The following is a 24,777-nucleotide window of genomic DNA, read 5'->3' as shown; positions in this document are numbered from 1 at the left end:
AATAAAGGCTTGACAATGTTTCACTAGCCACGAACATGGGATTGAAGGCTAAACTGATTTTGCTAGCCAGCTTGGGAATATCACCTTATAAGGTCTTAGATAAGCACCATGAATCGACCTTAACTAAAAACATTGTAGGTTTTCATATTTGCTCTTGTTAGAAGAAAACATTTTTTCGGCATCGGTAATGCAATATTTTTGTAGCGTTACGATATACCAATATACTTCTGCAACCGAGACCGAAAACGTTTTTTTTTTTTTAATATGTTTTTCTAAGCCTCTTGAGAGCCATAATTTATATTGGAGGACTGGTTGGACCAATCAATAAAGCATTCTTATTTTAAAGTGATGAGACACAAATCAGAAATCCACAACACTTACATGACGCCTTTTGAATTATCATAGACAAAGTCAGGTATAATAGTTACAATTATAACAAATAAATGCAATATTTCTTATATATATATTTTTCCAGATAATAACAATAACCGATAGCACTGGTAACAAAATACACAGAAAATAATCCGTACATACTTCCATATAATACAATAATTTCCCTTAGAAAAAAGAAAAAAGAACCTATAATTCTAAACTTCAAAATAAAGACTTAGTCGGCCCAATTCCAACCCGCTTCATGCCCAGCTGGCAGATAAGCATAGAGGGAGGGTGGGTCTGTTGGAGCACCCGAAATCCTATAGTTCGTAAGTTTTCTTTCTTAATTCCAGTCTCAAAATACATTTATGCAATTTCCATCTTCAGAACTGAATTCCTTGCAAACATCACTATTTAAGAATTGTCAAGAATGAACAGGTTACTAGAAAAATGATAAAATTCCACAGATTAAAAACTAAGCACAAATTGGTTTTTGAAGAGTTTTTAAGTTCAATATTATAAACAAAAAACTATTGTTCAATGTTATTACCACTGGCCGATTAGAAATAAAGAAAGTTATGACAAGTAACCAATCAGTTTAGGCTTTGAACTCCTAGCGGAAGAGCCTGTCTCGCACGATCGGTATAATCTAAAAGTTTGCTGTATATTTTTTTTTCTTTTGGCGATTCAAACATTTACATATCTCTTTAATATAAAAAATAGAAAGTCAAAAATTGTCAAGTAAAATCTGATTCAATTTTTCGACTTTGAAGCAAATTTATTTATCAATAATAATTCCAGACAGAAATTTGGAGGGACCATTCATTGCAACCTGTTCATCATAACAACTTTGTTTTACCAATTAGTTCAGTAGGAAACTTTTCTGAAATATGTGAAATATAGAAAAACGAAAAAAAAGCTGATCTGTTTAATACTTAAACACTTATACTTACAATTGCAAATTAATTCTTTTTTGTGACAAAACATACCCTTATTAAGAAAGAATGTAAAGAAACAACATAATGGGATCTTTCGAAATACCATTAGCAAATTATAAAGATATGAAATATAAATTCGGAAGTGTGTAGACAACTTCAGTATAAAATTTATTCACCGGCTTGGCGCGAAAATAGTGTGAGGATATCATCATTTCGCTAAAACGGTCTACGTTACCAAGATTGTTAACAGTCATTTAGTTCACCAACTGTCAAAGTGAAGTGCATTAAAATATTTCTCAAATGACAGTCCCTGAAAGTTGACCCATAAAGTTTAATTTCTATTGAATTGCTCAATTCCTCTATATATTTTAATTTATTAACCAGATAGTACCTTTGCGACAAGTTTGCTTCTGCAATACATTTTTGTTTGCTTACTTCATTCCTACTAAATAACTAAATTTGTTAAAATAAAATGAGCGAAGAAAAGCAATATTTTATTGGCCAACCTTCTCATGGGGTTTTCCTGAAAGTAAAAGGTAAAGAGACCTATATACAGAAAAAGTACCTTACATATGCATAACAAACGAAGAACAGAGGTAACCATCACTTAGCACGAATTACTCAATAAAAACAGTTTTTAAGCCATTGGCCGCCATCTTGGCTCCACAGCAACCGAAATGAAACAATAATAATAAAACTAATATTGTGTCATCTAGTACCCTGGCAAACATTACTGATCAAGTAGGGGTCAATTGATATCGATATCGCACTATTAAAGCGTCGGATTCCTTTTTGTGGACGAGAATATCTTTGGCAGTGAGAGATACTTCTGGGTTTCACATTGGTTTTTTAGACACTTTAGAGTGACCATTTACAGAGGACGGAAGGATCTTCGGGACGAGAACTGTCAATAATGAGATAAAATTGATGACGAAGTGGAGCTTGTCATATTTTGTGTAAAAACTTGCCAAGAAAAACCTAGAAAAAGAAAATCTAGGTTAAGGTGACGGTCACTAATGAAAATAAACGGATGACGAAGTAGAGTTTGTTAGATTTTGTGTAAAAACTAGCCAATAACAACCTAGAAAAAGAAAATTTAGATTAAAGCGATGATTTAATCTAGAATACATACGATTGTTTACTTATCTTTGACGGGTATCAAAATCAAGTTTTCAAGTAAGGTCAATCACGCAGGACAAATAGCAATCAAGTCTTTAATAAGGTTTACTTTGTCCAATCGACAAGTCGTCACTTTTTAGGGTCAACGCCACACATACCTACTAAATTAGAGCAAATAGTGCGACTTTTTATCAAAAACGTACATTATTTTGAAAAATATCTTGATTTTTCCTATTTTCCTTTTTCCTTTACGAGATTCAGTTTGTTTTTACTCAATTTTGCATTTTGAAATAAAAGTAGCTTTTCCTACAAGTCTTAAGAAAGTATTGTACTATCAAGCCAAGATACCAATTTTACTTTTCAAATTTATACAATGCAGCACATATATCAACATAGCATTATCTTAACATTTTCATTTTTTGCCTAACGATTTCAACTTTTTAGTGCTTTTATAAAAATTAAAATTTAAAAATTTATTTATTTATTTATTGAAGACCCATCATTCACCTGACATGATAAGACAAAGTAGAGGGGAAAAAACACAAAAAAAAACAAACAAAAGAAAAGCACAAGAAGAAGAAATGGATTACTGCACTAACTCTTGTCATAGAAACGACGATTACGGATAAAAATAAACCATGAATTAGTAACACATATTAAAAATTACTGCACCATATAAGGTCATGATATAGACATACAAAAAGACAAAGTTTTGAACAAGAGGGAGCAAAAAAGAGAGAAGAAAAAAGGAAAACAACCAACAACAACATAAGTAAAAATAGCACAAAATACGAAATAAGTGATAAAAAAACGGAAAAAAAGACACGAACTATTGAAATAACATAGAATACCACTCCTGGGCAGTCATATTCATTTTGTTATTGTGTTTAGCTATCACTCTAGCTACTGCAATATTCAGGTCAGCAATTTTAAACTGGCCGACAATTTTTGTGTTGCTTCTCCAGGGTGGAAGGTGGAGTAAATATTTTGCAAAACGGAAGAAAAGTGAACGTAATTTAGTTTGGTCAGTAGTAGTTAATAGTTTCCAAAAGGGTGAAATATATAGAACGTGAAGGCTAGCCATTGCATTGAAGACTAGCTAGCAAATGCCGGTTGAATCTGAACTTGCAGGAAATTATTGACACATAAGGGGCGGAATTGTGGCTTGTTAGATGTTCAATAAGGAGGTACCGGGTGTGGCGTATAAATGAACCTATAGAGAGATCAAGAAACACGAGGTGATCGACAGGTTGAACCGAAGAATTCCCAAGTTTGACTGAATTTAGTGGATCGCTCTTCCAGTTAAAAAGGACTATGTCCGACTTGGCAGAATTGAAATGCAAACTGAGATGAAGGTATTCTGCTTGGAGGATCGAAAGAACATCACTGACTCGTTGCAGGGTGTGACTTAGATTCATAACATCGTCAGCATAGCAAATTAGTGACAGATTTCTTGACAGTAAAATTAATGAGGAAATATTTGGAAATATTTCCAAAGTGAAACGTTTTTTGAGAATGTTTTAAGCCGTGGTAAAGCTACAGGATGAAAGGAGATTCATTTTCCGAAGAAGAATCAGTGACAGTACTTAAAGGATTAGAAAATAACAAGGCCCCAGGTGCCGATAATGTGGTAAACGATTTTTTTTCTAAATATGATGGTTGTATGGTTAGGGATAAATTAATAAAGATTATGAATAAGATTTTTGAAAAAGGGGGGAAGTGCCTAGCAATTTTAGGAAAAACTTAGTTAAACCCTTATATAAGAAAGGTGATAAGAGTGAGTGCGGTAATTGCATAGGCATTAACCTGGTCTCTGTAGGAAGCAAATTGCTTAGTAAAATGATACTTTTCAGACTTAGAGATGCTTTAGGTAGAGTTTTGGAAGAAGAACAGTATGGTCGTAGGAAGGTGAGAGGATGCGTCGACGAAATTTTCACTCTCAGATTAATAATTGAGAGCTGTCCAAGACACTGGAGCCCTTTAGTCCTCAGTTTTGCAGATTAAGCAGATTCGTATGATTCAGCCGATACAAAAGCTTTATCGAAGGTCTTACCCTTATGGAGTATATAAAGAAATACATTAAAGTAATTAGTGTAACGTGTCAGAATAGCGTTGCAGCTGTTGGGGTAGGAAATGAGTTTAGTTGCTGGTTTTGTATTCAACAGCAGGGTTGCATTCTATTCCCATTTATATGGATAATTTTGATTCACTTTGTCCTAAGGAACATGGCAAAGGCTATAGGAGAGCATAGAATCAAATGGGAAAGAAAAAGCCACCTAGACTTAGATTTTGCTGATGGTCTCAGTGTCCTAGATTAAAATACAAGTAAGTGAGTAGTTTTTTTGGAGGTTTTGAGAGTCTAGGGTGCAAGAACAGAATTTAAATTAATTTAATATTAAGAAGACTAAGTCACTTAGACCAAAAATAAGTGAAGGTGAATAGGAAATGTTGGATAACTAGAAGATCAATCAAGTGGATAACTTTCCTTGCCAGGGAAGTACTATTAGTAAAGATGGCAGATGCAGTGAAGATGCTAGAAGCAGGTTATCCAAGACCCAGGGTGCTTTTACACAAATGAAAAAACTTATGGAATGATAGGAAGATAAATCTGCGAACCAAGATTAGAATATTGGAAGCTACAGTGATGTCAGAGGTCAAATATCGTTCTAACACGTGGGCACTTTGTATGACGGAGGAGGCTTTGTTAGATGTTTTCCAGGGAAATTGTCTACCGGTTGTTTTATGCACCCGTTTGACTGATCAAATTTCAAACAGTAAATTATACGACAAATATAGTTCTACCCCGTTTTCTAGGGCTATAACGAGAGAAAATTTGAAATGACTACGACATATTTTGCAGACGAATCTTTGAACAGATTAGGATGGAGGTGAAGCGTCCGCAGATGTTGGTCTCAGGCGGCTTGGTGCTACAGTAAGTTTTTGTCAGTAGTAGTACCAAAACTGGGTTTAAATCGACACTCCCCTTTATCCTTATTTAAACTAACCCCCTTATATTTTTTTTTATTTCACAATTGCTCTAAATCTTCGTAATAGCCCAATACAGCTATTAATTAGACTATTTTTTGTTTCGTCAAACATTATATTAAGGGGCAGAAGATCAAATTGATGTTCCCCAACTGCTGAATCTAAAGTTTCTGTTTTTTTATTATAATACTTTAAGGAAGAATCTATTGCTTATTGGTGCTATTAGAGTCAGTCTTCTAAATTCTATTCGGTTTTCTCAACATAACATTTTCCATAAAAACAAAGCATTCTATACACACCACTTTGTACTGAAAATCTTGTAGTTATTTGGAATTTGAAAGCAGCTTATTTTTTCTTATTATTTTTTTGATTTTTGTGATAAAATTGGGACAAGAGGTATATATATATATATATATATATATATATATATATATATATATATATATATATATATATATATATATATATATATATATATGTGTGTGTGTAATTTATATCTACGGTTATAATTTATATCTGTAGTTTATTTTATGTACTTTTACCTGTAGTTACACCAAGGGCATACGTAAGATATTCAAGTAAAAATACTGTTCGAGAATTTTTTTTTTATTAGGACCTTTTTTATGATTGCCTTTTGCGTTTTTCTGCTTCATAGCATATACCAATTCTACTGTTATAATTCATATAATATCTAAAGTTCGATTATAAGACTATCCCGATTTAAATAAAAACTAATTAACAGTAAAGAATTTATGTCTATTATAACTTCATTAAAGGTAAATCCATACATTATTTTTGTAGGAAAGGGAGATGAGGCTACTGAGGAAGAACTACAAGCAAAAGCTACCAGGAATTTCGGTAGAGGGGTATACCAAAATTATATTTTTCCGCAGACTTTGTGGGAGATTTTTAATACCGATTTTGAAGCTGGAGGGGGGGAGGGTAAACAATTTAATCGCTGGGTGGACTTGTGTTCACGAATGTGCTACAGTCAAAATTCCTTCTCAAATCCTTGTAAAAGCCAATCAGATAGCAAAAGTTTAAAAAGCGTTATCTCCTAATAATAGTCTTTGACTGAAAGCTTTTAAATCAAGAGCATTTACTTGAACAGTCACTTTACCATGATCAAATTTACGATAAGAAGTAGTGACGCATAAACAGTTTTTCCGAAAAAAAAGCTTTAATGTATTAATATGGAACAAAATCCATTGATAATGCATTTGTTCCTGATAAGGAGACATCGGAAGAATGTTCAAGAAAGCCAGATTTGTTAATATTTAAAGACTCGACATAAATATTTTCTTAATCTGGATATAAATGACTTAATGAGTCATATCTTAACCTTAATGTCTGTGACATTAATATCTTATTAATTATCTTATTAATTCATTATCTTATGTGTCATATCTTAACCGTCATGTTTGTGTGTCGACTGATGTCATGTTTGTCGACTGACGTCATTATAAGGATTGAGCTGTATGTCGTCATGAAGTTGTTTGTCGACTAACGTCATGTTTGTCAACTGATGAAATTACAGAACGGGACACCGGGACACAAATGACGACCGGGACACTGGGACACAGGGAATATAAATGACGACCGGGACACTCAAAGAGAAATTACAGACTGGGACACCGGGACACAAATAACGACCGGGACACAGGGAATATAAATGACGACCGGGACACAGGGACACAACTACAACGGGGACGCCGGGGGCACAGGGGGGATATATAAATGACGACGGGGACATAGGAAATGTTCGATTAGCAATCACCATCAACAAAGCTCAAGGGCAATCATTAGAATAATGAGGTTTAGATCTGAATACGGATTGCTTTTCCCATGGACAATTATATGTTGCATCTTCAAGAGTCGGTAAACCTGACAATCTATTTATATGCACAGTAAATGGGACAGCGAAGAATGTTGTATATTCGCAAGTTTTACGTAGTTAAAAACATATATATATATATATATATATATATATATATATATATATATATATATATATATATATATATATATATATATATATATATATATATATATATATATATATATATATATATATATATCTGGTCTTACGTTTTTTTCTGGTGTTTGATTATAGTGTTCAAGCAAGTTTTAATTGCTAAATTTAAATTCAGATTCTTTATTTCAAAATTTTTATTTAAAAAAAGAAAAACGTTTAGACACGGAAACGGGACCAGGGTTGCCAACCTGCACACTTATTTTGTGACATATACTCTTTTGTATGAGATGCGGAAAAGTAAAAATCACTGTTTTTGGGTGTTAGTTTTCATTCGCTTTGAATGTCAGCAGGTAACTTCGTCATAAGTGCAATAATCCAAGGAACAGAATTACGAACTTGCAGACTTTTCATTTGAAATACACGTTTTTATTCCTCAAAGGTGATGCGCAAGCTTTGGCAGCCATGCGCGTACAAAATTTTTGACTTGCACATTTTTTAAAGCAAAAATCACTCTATTTTGACCTTAATTTGTACTCTTTTTGGACGTCAGGGGGGTTGGCAACCCTGCATATGACTCCCTCTGTGCTCATTCCTCCACAGAGGAGGGATGGAGTTACGGATAAATTACCTTAAGTTTAATATATATATATATATATATATATATATATATATATATATATATATATATATATATATATATATATATATATATATATATATATATATATATATATATATATATATATATATATATATATATATATATATATATATATGTGTGTGTGTGTGTGTGTATGTTTGAACAAAAGAGGGAAAACTCTGGATGTGGCAGCAATGGCATGCTGCATGGGTGAATTGCTTACCAAAACGTCTTCTAAGCAGTCTAAATATCTCCTTGTTTTTTGTTTTTTTTTTGCTTTTTTTATGCGTCTGTAATTATAAGGACTAATTAAACTTAAGAGTGAAATTGTAAGCGACGAGTCATGAACGGTCAGAGTGCATGGATAATTTTAGAATACCTTGAATTACTGTCAGATCTGCTGTAACTGTTGGTGAAGTCTGAGAAAGCCAATGTATCTTTTTTTTTATTCATACAGATCGAAAACGCGATATGTACCACCCTTTCCCAAAGAATTTAGTAGCTTTGCATAGACGCCCCTCAAAATTTACTTTTTGCAAATAACATGCTTTAATATTGGACGACCGAGTAGGCTATTTAATTTTTAGCAGAAGATTTGAGAGCATGAAGCCCTTTGAACATCATGTGATTTTCGAGTCACGATACCACCACCCCTTCAAGCATTTAATTGATTGCCAAGGAGCTGGTAAAACAGATTTTTTTTTCTTCTTTTTCTTCTGCTAATCCAACAGAAGCTTAATACAGAGAGAGTTTCAGAAACGATAACCCAGATAAAAGGACAATTAATTTACTCACAAGGCAATGGGTATTACGGTAAGAAACTTTTTGGTTATAGACCATTGAACGCCTACATCAATTTGTTCCCAATGAGTTCTGTTCTCTGAATTTCCTTCATCTAACTGAGTAAATGGGGCTCCTTTTAATGAATGCATGAATACTAATACGCACTGAAATAGAACATACTCAATATTACTGATCCAGAAAAAAAAAAAAGAAAAAAGACGAAACTAAACAAACAGATTTCACCTTTGATTATGTAACATATAATTAATCATACATAATACTGTGCATAACACATAGGCCTAATCAATCTTTGATTATGTAACCCCTTCCTTTACAGGCCTTAGAACCTTTGGGGGGATTTGCGATTGTATTATCGAATGATTTTCTGTTAATATATATATATATATATATATATATATATATATATATATATATATATATATATATATATATATGTATATATATATATATATATATATATCTGAACCCAAATTTCAAACCCACCCCAACAATTACTGGAACTCAACGACAGCCGCGTTTTCCCAGTCGCTTTAAATTTCCGAAATATTTAATCACTAACGCAGAAAGCTTTAATTTTGACAAGCTTAACCTCCAGGTATAAAAAAAACCTTTTTCCCCTTCATCACTGATAAAATAAACCGCTTATTTTCCTTTTTTTTCTTTGCTACTGGTGATACCCAAGTTCTATGTTCGTTTGATTCATTTGTTCCCTCCCCCGTGTTTATATGTTCTTTTTAAACCTTTTTAACGCTAATTTTAGCTCACTCTTTTTTAGTTTTATTTTACTTTTTACCTTTCTGAGATTTTACCGCTTATTTTTTTTTTTTTACTAATGAATGGCTTTGCCTTCCTGATTTTGTTGTTTTTGGCATTGTTTAGACAAGTTTTTAGTCGTTATGCTATTGTTATGTTGCCATTTTATAAAAAAAATGATTTGTTTGGTTTTATCACTGAAATGCAAATTCAGTCCTTCGACGGTTGTGACAGATATTTTTGAAATTATATATTTTATCTATCTCAAGCATCCATTTAGAAAATAATGCCCTCGATGTTGACACAGATAACTCTTTTTCAGTACCGAAGCAAATCTAGCAAGTCATGCACGATTACGTCATCAATATTATACCATGATCAATTTTCTTTTTACAGCCGGGACTTCCCCGCTTGACTAGTAGACTCTAACATTCCCAAATACATAACAATCAAAGAAATCATGATTTTGCGGGCCCTAAAGGTTTAAAAACCTAAGGACACGCATATCGTAGAAAACATACCCTATTACGTAATTAGCACCTGCATCTTTAAGAAAACGCCTCCTATGACGGAACATGCACCTGCACCTTGAAAAAGTTAAAAAAAATTTGGGACTGGGATTCAAAGGGGGAGGGCAGCGGTTAAACTCATTATTCTGTCACTACTTTAATAATGTCCTTGAATCGTATAATACTAGGAATGCCGACGATTTCGTAGATGAGTAATCGAGACACCACACGTGCCGGCTTCACTATCCGTTATTTAGCTCCGGAGAATTGGAATAATGTTACGACTGGTATTCGGGGAACTGAGCAAATCGATTTATTTAAAAACAAATTAAAGAAGTACTGTTCGAACCAAGAACTATAGTTTATTATTTAGATTTTTTATGAAAAGGTATGGCGAGATAGTATATTCAGGGGTGTCATTTGGGGGGGGGGGGGCAGTTGCCTCTTAATACTTTGGAGAGAGAAAATTATTATATAGCTCATGCCCCTTGACTATTTGGACATGGACCCCTCATACCCCCCTCCAATAAAAATACTGGAGCTACGCCCCTGAATATATTCATTTTTGTTTTTTAATAAATGAACAAATCGGTTGAGAGTCAAAGGATTGCAGCCGTCCTTTATTAGGCGCTTTGCTCTTGGTGGTTGTTGTAAGTGTAAATAGATAAGTCAGTTAGTCAACATGGAGTGAAAATAAATCAGAACTGAATTTTTTATTTTGTATTGTCATGAACTAGGACTTTTATAGCTATAAAATTATTATTTATTATAAAGCTTTCATAAGTGAGAAAAAAGTTGGCCACCAAAATTGTCAAACTTTAAATTTGATTTTATTTTAAAAAAAAATTATTTCAAATTATTTACGAATTTACACTTCACACTTTTATAAAAAAAAATTTTTTTTTTACAATAAAAGATCTACAATAAAAATAATACTATGACTTTTACGTATTTCTTTGACAAAATTTCTTCATTTTCATTAAGTTATAGATTTGTTTGTAAGTTTATTTATTTATTTTAATATTTATTTATTTTATTTATTTATTTATTTGTTTAAATTTAAAAAATACTAACAAATTTTACTGAAAGTTAATTAACAAAGCCAAGACTAGGAGATGGAAGGTCAATTATAATTTTATTCCTACGGATAGATTATACGAAAAAGAAGAATAATAATATTAAAACTGTTGCTTCAACCAATTACAGTAACCTTAAATGGGAACCAGTGAATATATAAAAAATTATACCCTTGTTTTGTTGAAACTTGTTGAATAGTAGATTATAAGCAGTCAATCTTTTAAGCGGAATGTCAACTTTTTTGCGTAACAAAAGGCGATTTAGCTTTAAATAATTAATATTACTCAATTCATTACCGCAATAACAACAAACATTTGCATAAATTACACATCGAACATTCACTTGCGTTTTCTCAATATATATTTTCTTTCAAGGAGCAATTACATTTTCTTTCTATCTATTTGACTTTCCCTACAGAGCTTAAAAGGGGATTTGAATAGTTCTGAGAATGTGTAGTTGGGACTTAGTTCATTGCTCGTAGGATTCAAATTATGAGTTAACTCATGTGAAATAAGGACAAAAGGATGAATTGTCTGTTGCTCCGCTGGGATATCAAGAATCTGAGGATCTTATAACAACCTTCATCCAGGTAGAAGGTTTCCAAGGTTATAGAACAACTTGCTGTGTATTTAATGTACTAATCTCTTGACAAATATTCTATTAAATTCAAAAGCGAACTCTAATGATTTGTTAGTAATAATAGTAGATTATAAAGAAATAAGTGAAAAGAGAGACGTCCTCCAACGTCTATTTACATTTTCTATTTGCCTTTTACCTTCAATCTTGTTCTACCTCTATGGTCTTCTAGTATTGCTCTATGATTAAAAATGGACGTGAAGATGTCAGGATAGGGGCAATTGCCCCCCACCAGGCCTAGATTTTGAAAAGATACTGTTTTAGTATTTTTATTGGAAAAACAGTTTTCATTAGAAAAGAAAATTGGACAAAAAAGCGACCCTGTTAACCTCTATGGCCTAGGCCTCATTAAAATAAATCCTCTTCTGGCTCTTATTGAAGCCAAAACAAAAACTTGGATTTCAATAGCACTAATTTAGTCACTAAGCTTATTGCATTTCTTTACAACGACTTCGCCCTTTCCCAATTCCGTATTTTCCCTATGTTCTTTTTTGGAAGATTTTTACTAAGCCCGATCATAGGACAATTCGTCTGCACTTCTTCAGGTTCCGTAAATACCTGCTGGATCTCCCTCATAGGCCGCATCCAGAGGGAGGGGGTTGTTCAAACTGATGCGTCTGGTACATAATTGACGGATTGTACATAATGAAATTATAGATACTGTATCATTTTTTATATACGTAAGTGCCGTTTCTATTTGTTTGTTATGAAATCAGTTGTTTTCTTTTCATTTGTTTGCTTTCATTTTCTGTCGTGAGCAGTATTTACTTTATAATTTGTGTTGCAATAAATAACAAAAATAGTAATAATAAACCATAAAATTTAACGATATCAAGGAGGCACACTCGTGCCTCTTTAAAGAGGCGAACCACGACAATGTTAAGCGATCTTCGGTTCCAGTGGTCACAAAGGGATGGGGAGGGATGCATTTCGTAGCCCGAGCTGCAACTAAGAAACCTGCCAAATTTCATCCCCCTCCGACTTTTCCTTCATGGGGAAAATCTGGCCGAAAGTTTCGATTCCCCAACCCCACCCCCCTTTAACGTTGTTCAATCGGGCTGAAATTCACAAGTTAAGGCCCCAAGGGCCCAGGAGCTTATCCGCGAAATTTCAGCTCGATCCGATAACTCCTTCCCTGTTTTCCAGAAACCACGCATAGCGACTTAATGTTCATGTTCTCCTTTTGTTTTTTTTTCTGCCACGCCTACAGGTCACAGCCGACATCGAATCTAGGTGTACGAAGACTCATTCGACGCGGAATTCTCCAAGTAATTTTCCTGGAAAGTTTCGTCGGAAAATCTTAACCCCCCGATTTTCTAGCTTAGAAAAACCCATTTCCCCATGTTAATTTTTGAAATTTTAAAAGTTATATTTATACACATGCAGGTATTTCGACTTCAAACATGCCCGGCTAGCTCCGTCGGTAGAGCGTGGGACTTTTAATCCTAAGGTCAAGGGTTCAAGTCCATTATCGGGCGGTTCTTTTTCACAAAATATGAAAAAATCTTTGTTTTCTTAAAGAGTTAAAGAGGCTGCGTCCCAAAGTCGAACCTTAAAACGTACAGGAATTAGGTGAGGCAGTCCTAATTCCTGTACGAGGAGTACAGGAATTATTAAATTACATCGACCATGGATTGTAGAAAAACGTACAGAAATAATATGAAAAAAACTTCGTTTTCTTAAAGAGTTAAAGAGGCTGCGTCCCAAAGTCGAACCTTAAAACGTACAGGAATTAGGAGAGGTAGTTGGGGGACTGCCGCCCCCCAAACCCCCGCTTTTAAAGACTCTTTTGGACAGGTTTTTTGTTGTGGGGGGCTGCCGTCCCCCTAACCCCCCGCTCTTGGCTTCGGAAAGGCCCTCTTTTAATTAACAAAAAATTGAAATGAATGAATAATGGAATAACTTCGAAAAATGTTAAACACAAGAGGACAGGAGAACCATTGCGCCGAAACTAGTAATTAGTAACAATGAAGTCCCCCCACAACAAAAAACCTGTACAAAAGAGTCTTTAAAAGCGGGGAGCTTGGGGGACGGCAGCCCCCCAACCGCCTCTCCTAATTCCTGTACGTTTTAAGGTTCGACTTTGGGAAGCAGCCTCTTTAACTCTTTAAGAAAACGAATTTTTTTTCATATTACAGTCAATAGCAGCAGACCTTTTTCTTTATCAAACTCCAAGTTGCCAACATTTTGTTACATCTCTGATCAATGTAGGGACTCTGGTTCCATCATATTTTGAAAATCCAATCTCTTCTGGAGTGAGAATTGACCAAACTTCAGATTTATTGTAGAGTTAAATTATCATTAATTGTAATCAATTATTTGCCCCAATTTTTTCCCAAGACAGAGGATAACAAGAAATTATAAGCTATTTGTATTACTATAATTCAAAATAGACTGCAATGTAGTCCCTTTTAAGCTGACAATAGGCCGATGCCACTTTAGGCTGAAAGTAATCAGAAACAATTTAGTAGGCCTAGTCATTATAATTGAGTTCTGACACACACCAAAGTTCGGCTAAAATTGTTGTGCATTCCTTTTTTAAAGTGTCTAAAGGATATTTTAGTAAGGATTTTGTCTAAAGTAGTGCAAAATCTCGCCAAATTTTCCTTAAGAATTCCCAAGAATAGCAGTAGAGGAGGGGGTGGCATCCCCTAAAGATTCAAAAGTTATCCAAAGGTGTAAAAATGGATAATAAATGAAGAACAATAAACCATTCTTAATTGTTATCTCCTTTGGTTAATTATTGAACCCTAACCGATGAAAAACTGAAATGATATAGCAGATGCCCCATTCACTCTGAGGGATATCCTACAATCAAGGGCGTATCCAAGATTTTGCCAGGGGGAGGCGGGTTCGGGGAAAGAGAACGGGACTAAAAAATCCTCAACAACGCCTCAAAAATGTGTTTATATGCATTTGTCATCCTTTTACGAGTCAGACAAAATTTCAGGAGGGGGAAGGTTCAAACCATGAACCCCCCCCCCAGTGGAATCGGCCTAGCTTACGATTACCCAACTCAGTGCTATGCTTATTTATTAACTGCTTGAAATTAAAGTAAAACAAGGGCTAAGAGCTCATATGGCACTTAAAACGAGGTCGGAAGAGCCAAGAACTCATATGGTATGAGCTCTAGCAAAATTCTAAGAATCAATAGATTGCTTTAAAAGGAAAATCATAGGCTTAATGCCGGTCGGGATTTAAAATAAGAGCTCTGAGTCACGACTCCTAAATATCAAAATTCATTAAGATCCGATCACCCACTCGTAAGTTAAAAATGCCTCAGTTTTTCTAATTTTTCCTCTCCTTTCAGCCCCCCCCCCAGATGGTTGAATCTGAGAAAACAACTTTATCAAGTCAATTTGTGCAGCTCCCTGACACGCCTACCAATTTTCATCGTCCTAGCACGTCCAAAAGAACCAAACTCGCCAAAGCACTGAACCCCACCACCTAACTCTACCAAAGAGAGCGGATCGAGTCCGGTTACGTTAATCACGTATCTACGACATTTATAAGCGTTTCCCAAGATTTCCGGTTTCATCCTCCAACTCCCCCCAATGTGAAGAGATCTGGTCGGGATTTGAAATAAGAGCTCTGAGAGATAAGTTCCTTCTAAATGTCAAATTTCATTAAGATCCAGTCACATGTACTTAAGCTAAAAATACCTCAATTTTTCTGATTTTTCCAGATTAACAACCCCCAACTTCCTCGAAGAGGACGGATCCGGACCAATTATGTCAATCTCGTATCTATAACTTGTGCTTATTCTTCCTATCAAGTTTCATCTGGATCTCTCCACTCTAAGGTTTCTCCAAAATTTCCGGTTTCCAAGATTTCTGTTTCTCCCCTCCAACCCTCTATGTCCCCAGATCCGATTCGAATTGAAAATGCAGCATCTGAGACATAAGATTCTTCCATATGTCAAGTTTCATTAAGATCGGATCACCCATTCGTAAGATACCTCGATTTTCACTTTTTTGAAGAATTCCGGTTTCCCCCTCCAACTCCCTTCAATGTCACCTGATCTGGTCGAGATTTAAAATGAGAGTTCTAAAGCACAAGATCCTTCTAGATATTAAATTTGATTAAGATCTGACCACCCGTTCGTGAGTTACAAATACTTCATTTTTTTCTAGTTTTTCCGAATTACTCCCCCCCCCCCCCGACTCGACCAAAGAGAGCGGATCCAGTCTGGTTATGTCAGTCACCTATCTTTGACTTGTGCTTATTCTTTCCACCAAGTTTCATCCTGATCTCTCCGCTTTAAGCGTTTTCCAAGATTTCAGGTCCCCCCTCCCCTAATGACACTGGATCCGGTCGGGATTTAAAATAAGAGATCTGAGTTTCGAGGTCCTCCTAAACATGAAATTTCATTAAGATACGATCACTGTTTCGTAAGTCAAAAATACCTCACTTTTTCATTTTTTTTTTTAGAATTAACCCTCCCTACCAACTTCCCCAAAGAGAGCTGATCCGTTCCGGTTGTTTCAATCCCGTATCTAGGACTTGTGCTTATTTTCCCCACCAAGTTTAATCCCGATCCCTCCATTCTAAGCGTTTTCCAATATTTTAGGTTTCCTCCCCCCACTCCCCCCAATGCCACCAGATCTGGTCGGGATTTAAAAAAGAGCTCTGAGATACAATATCCTTCCAAACATCGAATTTCATTAAGATCCCATCACCCGTTCGTACGTTAAAAATACTTCATTTTTTCTTTTTTTCGAATTAACGGACCCTCCACTCCCCCCCCCAAACGGTCAAATCGCGAAAACGACTATTTCTAATTTAATCTGGTCCGGTCCCTGATACGCCTACCGAATTTCATCGTCCTAGCTTACCTGGAAGTGCCTAAAGTAGCAAAACCAGTAGAATACAATGCTTTGTATTCTTTTTTAGATTGGAAAACGTGTGATTTTCTTAGTCTTGAAAAAAGGAATTTTGCTATTTTTTTAAAAAAGTTTAGAACATTCTCTAAGGAAAAGTATAAGTGATACAATAATTCTGGCTCAGGTGGTCAGACCTGGAACTAATGAATCCAGTGATATAACTGTCTTGTCCTTTCAGTGAAAACTGCAGCTGCAGGCTTACCGTAAAATCAGATGTTTCAGGAGGAACATAAACCTTAGGACCTTAGGACAGAACTGAAACCTTTATTTTACTGAATTAAATGTACTGATAGAACTGTAATACTAGTAGTAGCAGTGGTATATTGTATTACCCACAAAAAGCAAAAACAGTAATTTGGAGTTCAATGAAAGAAAAAAGAAAAGAAAGCAAAACAACACATAATATAATAAGTAAAAAAAAAAAGATTATTAAAAAGCTTCAGGAAGAAAAAAAAATAAAGAAGAGGGTCACCTTCAGAAATAAAATCACTAAGACCAATTATTTATGACAGTATATCAATAAGGTCAAGCCTACCCACTAATTTACTGTTTCAGTACCATTGTTGTAAGCAAAGCAAAAGTGTGCAATATCTGAAATATGACACTCGTGGGATACTACAATGTTTTTTTTTAAATTTAGAATTTGATTGAGTTGTGAGACATTTAGTAGCATCACGTAAAAAAGTGTTATTACTTTAAATTTATTATATTTATTAATAATGGTTACTAGTTTTAAATTTTTTAGGGGGAAGAGTTGGGCAATTTGAGACAAAAATTACTCAACTATATCAAGGACTATTTTAAAAGATATTTTGGAGCATTCTTCAGATGTGTTCCTTGTTTTTCGCCTGGCGTTTGCACCCTTTTTGGAAACTGATATGTCATCAATGTAAATACAATTCCAATCCAGCCAAAAATTCGCCCATTTATGGTTGGTCATCAGACACAGCATGTCCATCTTTATATTGATGAAAACTGCCTGTTATGAGTAAGCTTATCCAAAAACAAGCACGTCCACGTAAAAATATTTATTTAGTTTTATTTAGATTCTTCCATAAATAACATGTGGTTTTCATCACTTCTGATCTGACTATTTTATTTTTTTGCTGAATTCACGATATATAATAGACATTGAAAATTTGTCATTGAAAATTTTGAAACTTCCTTTTGAAATTTTACTTCTGAAGCTTCCTAGTTATAGCTTAACACTAGATAAAATCATAACAACTTTGGCTAAGAATTTCCTCAAATAGTTTCGAAATAATTGGCTTTATCAAAGAGAAACACCTTGTATATTTTTTTTATGACCATTCATTTTCTTCTTTGTTATTAAGGATGTCATTTGAAAGAGAATTTCAGAGGCCTTTATCCTCAACCTCCAATACGATTCGGAAATGAATTGCACGACAAAAATAACTAAATATTATGGAGCCAACTATCATTCATGCTGTTTTCTGAGTGAAAAGAAAGTTTAATTCAATGGGATAGCCTAATCCAGATGAAGAGTGATTAAGGGAAATATAAGGTAGTTGTATTACCAACTAGCAACAAAATGACACTGATAAGTATCCTTTCAGAAATTGGGTCTTAAACAAAAGTGAAAATAAATAAAATTCTTACCAAATTATGGATAATATTTGTGAGTGTCCAAGCTGTTGAAGTTGACCACAGTGGTATAGAGAGAAGAACTAAATGGAGTCCTAGAACACCTGCCACATATGAAAACCACATGCCTCTACTTGCCAACCAAGATGTGTTTGGATCAGCATCTCCATGAGTTCCAATCAACATTGCTTACTTGATGGAAACTATAAATACAGAAAACTATGAACAACTATCTTGTTAAGTTAGTTCCAAGCTTAGGCAGGGTCAGTAGCTTCAATATTTTTCTCAAAATAAATAATTTCAGAACTCCTAATGACACATTGGGTCCTCAAAGCCTGGGTCTATGTGAAACTCGCTTTTTAGAAATTTTTAATTGATTCACAATTCAAACAAAAGTTTAATTATTGCCTTTATTTTATTTTTCTCTTAACAACGCTAAAATTAATAATAGTCTTCTTTGAATTAATATTCAGGTTCACATTGCTAAGCGATGATTTTGATAATAAGAGGCAGGAATTAGTGATGCATTAAAAATTAGTTTATAGCTATCATTGGTTTCTGGAAGGCAAATTTGTTATCAGATTTGAAAACAATCAATAAGTTAACCAAGTTTCATGGATGTTTAGTGACAAATAGGCGGGTCTTATTTTTTTCTTTGACTTGCAATGTGGAACGATTTATTTTAAATATTACTGGTTATTGTATGCCAGCAAATATAATAATAGTGCTCGGTTACTTGAGTACTATCTAAAATCCTACTCAGTGCACAATTCCAAAATCATGAAGATCTAATATGTGCTCTAGGTAAACAATAGAATTAAATAGGGGACTGCCCACAGATGATCCTGGATAAATATGATTTATTTGCATTCTTAGAGTTATCACTGGAAGCTTTTTATTTTTAGAGGACGCAAATCCAATATATCGCTTGAATTTGCATTAAGTACATTTCAAAGGCTACAGCCCTATACTACACATTAAGTTTACTGAACCTATTGTCGAATCATCATTATGAACCAGCTGTTGATAAGGAACAAGTGTAAAAGAACATTAACCATCAAAATCAGCAAACTTAGTGCTTGGCCTTGGGTTGTATCCGCGCATTACCAGGGGGGGGGTCCACCATAGGTGATTCTTACTATCAATTATCAAAAAAAGTACTTGGTATACAGCCTAGGGTTGAATCTAGGCATTAAAAAGACAGAGGGTGAGATTGTATTACAATGGTACCAATTGTTATATTTATCTTTGGTTAGCAGTTTACAAACTGCTAACTAAATCCACTTTACAAACAAAATACCAAAAATGTGCTATAGTTAATTTTAGCCTAAGTCTACTTTAACTTGAGTTTTGGGTTTTAAACACAGCGGTAATGATTTAGGATTATGAATAGGTAATGAATAGGATTTAAATCCATATTAGAGTTATTTCTTCAATTCTGGAAGAATTCTTTAGAATTCTTGAGGTTTAAAACATTGAGCTTGAGGTTTAAAACATTTTCATTGGGAAATATTTCCCAATTCTTTTGGAAAATAAAGGTGATGACATGGCTGCAAGTGTTTAATACCAACAAACACATCATCTTCCATTAGGCAATAACAATTGTGATCTCCAGTATATTATGGGAGACCAACTCAAAAACTTTGCACAAAACCAGTGACACTGCAATTGGCGCAAAGGAACACCGCTCCAAGGGATTTCCCCTTTTTAATACCGGTGTTATGACTCCAGTACAGAACAGATCAGGAATTATACCACAATAGAATATCATCTGAAAAAGTAAAGTCAGATGCTCAATCAGGAGAGGAGATCCACATCTTAGATGCTTTGCACAGGGACAATTAACACCACAAAAAGTTTTTTTGTAGCTTAGAAATGCAATCAAACTGCAGATCGAGTATTAATCAATTCATCTCATCATTTTATTGGCCCAAGAAACCATGAAACTCTCTTTTATAATGATTTGACAATGATGGATCAGGCTTAGAAAACTCAATTTTAAAGTAATCATACCACAGGTCACTGGTAATTTGAACGGCATTAGAGGCTTTTAATTTATCTCTTTTGAGCACTTTCAATACGAAATTAGGATCATTTGTGGCTTTATTTGATAATTCAGCTACTGACTTAGCCTGGTGTTGCCTTAATACTTTTGTGAAATGCCACTTTTTTTTCAGGCAAACTTCACTTACTATACCTTGACATGGCATAACACACTCCTTCCAAATATGAAACCAGAAGTCCGATTTAGCACCATTCAGAATATAGGCTAATAATTGCTAATTTAGCCCTTGGTTATGTACGAGTTTCCTAATATCTTTTTGCTTATTTCTCTTTTTTCTTTTCAATTTTGTTTTATTTGTCATTATGAACCAACTATTGAAGAGAAATAAGCAAAAAGATAATGACAAATCCAAAAAATAAACAAATTATTGGGTAAATTAGCCATTTTTTCAGTTACTTTGCTAAGAAGATGAAGACACCCCTTGATACAATTTTTAGTAGTGATCCTAAATATAGTAATCAGCACCCTCCCAAATCTAACTTAACCCTCTAATGAGGCCAGATATAGCTTCCTTTATTCTTGAAGATGAGTGGTAGTATGCTTATTATGAATCTGAGTTATCTACTTCTCTTCTTATCCAGATGACATTCAAACAGGGATCTTTGAAAGGGTCTATCAGATGATAGTCCCTTATTCCTTCTGTAATGAAGATACCACCCCCCATTAAAAAAAGGAGAAAACCCAAGCTCTACTGCTCTTCAACATGTCCTATCATCATTGTTACATCCCTCTGCAAGCTGCTGTTTTCAATAAGACTTGAAGAAATACGTCATACTCTTCCAAATCAGTTTGGCTTTAGATGAAGATCAGGATGTACTGATGCCCTGCAAGCAATTGTTAATATTTTGGTTGATGTAGATTCTTCAAACCAGACACAGCAGTAAATGTGCCTTAAACTCTCTTGACCATGCAGCCAGGCTTTTGAAAGCTACTAAACTTGTATTCAATCCTTCTGTCATTTTATTCTTTGAAATTTGTATTCCAAATTATGCATCTTGCCTGAATCTACTACCATATAATGGCATGCCATCTGCTCCTTGTAGTAGATTTATTCCAGTTAAGAAGAGGGTCTGTCAAGGAGCAATCACTTTGCCCAGCCTTTTCAATAGCTGTGTTGTCAAAGCTCAACATCTCTGCCCATCCTCTTTATTTTGTCCTCAATCATCCTGTCTTTAGTATGCTATGCTGACAACATCTTGAATACAGTCGACTCTTGATAACTCAAAATTATCAATATCTTGAATTATTTTCAATTCCCTTGGAATAACCTGTCTAAGTCGTTGAAAAACCGTGCATAACTCAAAATAATTATGCAGTCATATTTTACAACTGTAAGCTGAAGTGATTCAAAAATTACCTTTATAGCTTAAAATTCTGTAGGTAAGTCAAATTTAATTTTCACTTTACCTGCAAAAGTCAAAGTTTATCTCTCTATCTTGAAGTGTTTTCAGGAGAGCTCTGTAAAACAAAACCCCAGGGTGCAGGTTCCAACAAGTTGGTGAGCCTTTAATGTTAAAGCACCTGCAAGCATTCTCATAGTATTGAGCATTGCAATTTATTACAGAATGCGTCTTGTTTACATTAATAGTGTGGTGATTGTGCTTTGAGGATTCAGGTGACAATTGGACTTGCCAAATCTCAAGTGAAGGATAACTTTAAGCCCAATTAAGGTTTGCTCAAGAATGTTGAAAAAAGGCACAGTATTACATTTAAGAAAGTTTGTGGTGAGAGTGAACCAGTAGGTAGAAATGTTTGTGATGAGTGGAAGGGCTCGTTTAAGAATATTTTGAAGGACTATTGCCTGAAAAGTACTTTTATTGCTGATGAACTAGCTCTGTACTTCAAGTGTCTCCCTAGCAAAACCTTTAGTTTAAAGATGAAAAATGTCATGCTTGTAAACACGTCAAAGAAAGGATAACAATTTTACTAGCAGCTAAGCTGATAGGATCTGCCAATTTAAAGCCCATTCCTATTGGTAAACTAAAAAATCCTAGATGCTTTAAAGGAGTAAAGTCTCTGTCTTTTGAATACATATCAAATAAAACAGCATGGATGAACAATGAGGTATTTTCCTCCTATATGACTGAATTAGATAAAACTATGGGCAAAAAGAAACACAAGATTCTGTTCTTTGTGGACAATTGAGGTGCACATATTCCCATTCCTCCTCTAACATGGGTTAATGTAAATTCTTGCAAGGCAACACAGCATCTAAATTACAGCCACTAGATCCAGGAATAATATGAAACATCAGAGCACTCTATAAAACTGAAGTGGTCAGAAAATATATTTCTAACACTGAAGAAAGAAATATGGACACTATCAACATATTAGAGGCCATGCAATTTGCCAAGAATATTGAGACAACATAAAAAGCAAAACAACAGCCAATTACTTTAAGTCAAGTGCATTCAAACTGCTAGAAAATCAACCTGAAACAGAAAAAGGGTCATAAGCAGAACAAGTGAAAGAACAGCTATATTTAGAACTACCAAACAGTAACATCAAGATAAAGCAGAATGAGGTGACAATACAGCTGTCATCAGACAAGATACCAGCATTGGAAGAATTTACACTTAATGAAAGGGGGTAGCAATAAACAGCAAGTTAACTGATGAAGACATTGTAGAATCCCTAGCCATTGGTGTGGATTACACCTAAAGAAGCCAAAGCTGCAGTTTGGTCTTTTATGTATGCTATCTAAAAAAAAAAACAGTAATATACCAGATAATACATTTTTCATCATTTTTGTTCAACCTAAAACATGATTGGCACAGGTGTTACCAATAGTCTTAAGTGCAAGATAATTATGGACTTTTTACACAGTGGTGTTAATATATGGGCTGTACAGTTTAGTGTGTCTACACATTTTTTCATTATGTATACTGCGAGTATTTTTTATTATACTAATACAGCAAATAATTTAATTTCATATTAATACAGCAATAAATTAATCTTTGCCTTATAATGTCTGTAGAGAATAAATTTAGTGAACTTATTACCTGTGTGAGTAAAATCTTATGTACAATAGCATCTGCAACTCAAACTATGGCTAACTACTAAATTTGTTAAATTTCAAGTTAAGTTAGTTAACTAACTTGTTAAATTTCAAGTTAACAAGAGGAACTGTACTAGCCATACCTTCCAATAAATCACAAATTTTTGCAAAGTTCTTCAAGTTGAGTACCAGAAAAATTGGATAACAATTCTGCTAAATCTGGGACCATTCTTTTTAATTGAAAAATGGTTAACTTAGTTTCATTGTAGCTCATGGCAATAATTATGTCCAGCCTGCTAGCCACCTTGCTTATCTTGGCCTCCCTACAGGATTCTCAATCTACCACACGCATATCATACACTTCTCCTTGATCAGCTCATACATTGAATTTCACCAGTTTATTCTTCTATTGCATCATACAGACTTCAGTTCAACCATATGCTTCTAGCTAGTCTTTATAATGCCACAGCACTTCCTCACATATTCTACACTACTCCCTGTGGAGAACTGCTAACAAAAACTGACTAACACAAAATCAGATCCTTATTTTTCAAATTTCATAAATATCTACTCTGCCTGCCTCCATGGTACAGCATCTTGCTATTTGTTGCTAAATTCAAAGCAGCAGATCCTGCAATCTCAGTTGCCCTTGATTTTTTTCTTGTTTATACATAGTTTGCAATTCTTATTTTATTTTTATTGGCTTTGTTGACATTTGTCTTGCATTAATTTATAATTTATCACTATTTTCATTATTCTGCTAGTGTATTTTTTTTTGTTTTCTTTTTTCTATTTATGCTCTGTCCTTTTCAAGTTGAAACATCTGTACAGAATGAAACACCTTGATAAAATGAAGTAGTAACATTTGATCATTTGTTTTAATGCTATTTTGAAACATCATATTTACAATTTCGGATAATATTCCCTCACCCCCATCTGATGGTCCTAGATATAGTTCTAAATAATTTCATTTCTTCTATTATTTTCACTGATTTGTTTCATTCTTGAACATCAAAAACCAGTTTGTCAAGTGATTACAATAGAACAATTGGATAAAAACATTATTTAAAATATTGAGAACAATGGAAGGAAACATGATAATGTGATTTATAAAAATCTTCTGCTTATCTAAAAGTGAAAATTACATCATTATAGGTTTACTTTTTTACCCCCTAAAATAGGGGGTAACCATAGCTCTTAATTATTTTAAATAGTAGCTACCTCAGCAACCACAATTTAGTAGATTACAGCTACTGCTGCAACAACAATTACTTCTAAAAATCATTTTTGTTAATTACAAAAGGCATTATACACAGCTTGAACTCAGTTACAAAATAAAGTTCTACCCCCTAAAGTACAAACTAATCATTACTTCAACTCATTTGTGCCTTTCTTCACATCAATTTTCAATGCTGAGT

General features: G+C 34.2%; 1 protein-coding gene across 4 annotated transcripts in view; it reads right to left on the bottom strand.

Annotated features, from left to right (window-relative positions):
* Positions 1-444: 444 nt before the first annotated feature.
* Positions 445-24,777, bottom strand: part of LOC136027119 (ORM1-like protein 3) — a 62,826-nt gene continuing 38,493 nt past the window's right edge. For all 4 annotated transcript variants that reach the window (XM_065704076.1, XM_065704074.1, XM_065704073.1 and 1 more), the window contains exons 2-4: positions 18,312-18,499; positions 8,825-8,976; positions 445-2,288 (exon numbers count right to left, since the gene is read on the bottom strand). In XM_065704076.1, the coding sequence (XP_065560148.1) occupies positions 2,147-2,288; positions 8,825-8,976; positions 18,312-18,482 (465 nt within the window). In that variant the 5' untranslated portion in view covers positions 18,483-18,499 and the 3' untranslated portion in view covers positions 445-2,146. The remainder of the gene's footprint in view (positions 2,289-8,824; positions 8,977-18,311; positions 18,500-24,777) is intronic.

Source organism: Artemia franciscana, chromosome 5, assembly GCF_032884065.1.
Source record: "Artemia franciscana chromosome 5, ASM3288406v1, whole genome shotgun sequence".
Lineage (NCBI taxonomy): Eukaryota > Metazoa > Arthropoda > Branchiopoda > Anostraca > Artemiidae > Artemia > Artemia franciscana.
This window is presented reverse-complemented; position numbering and strand designations above follow the sequence as displayed.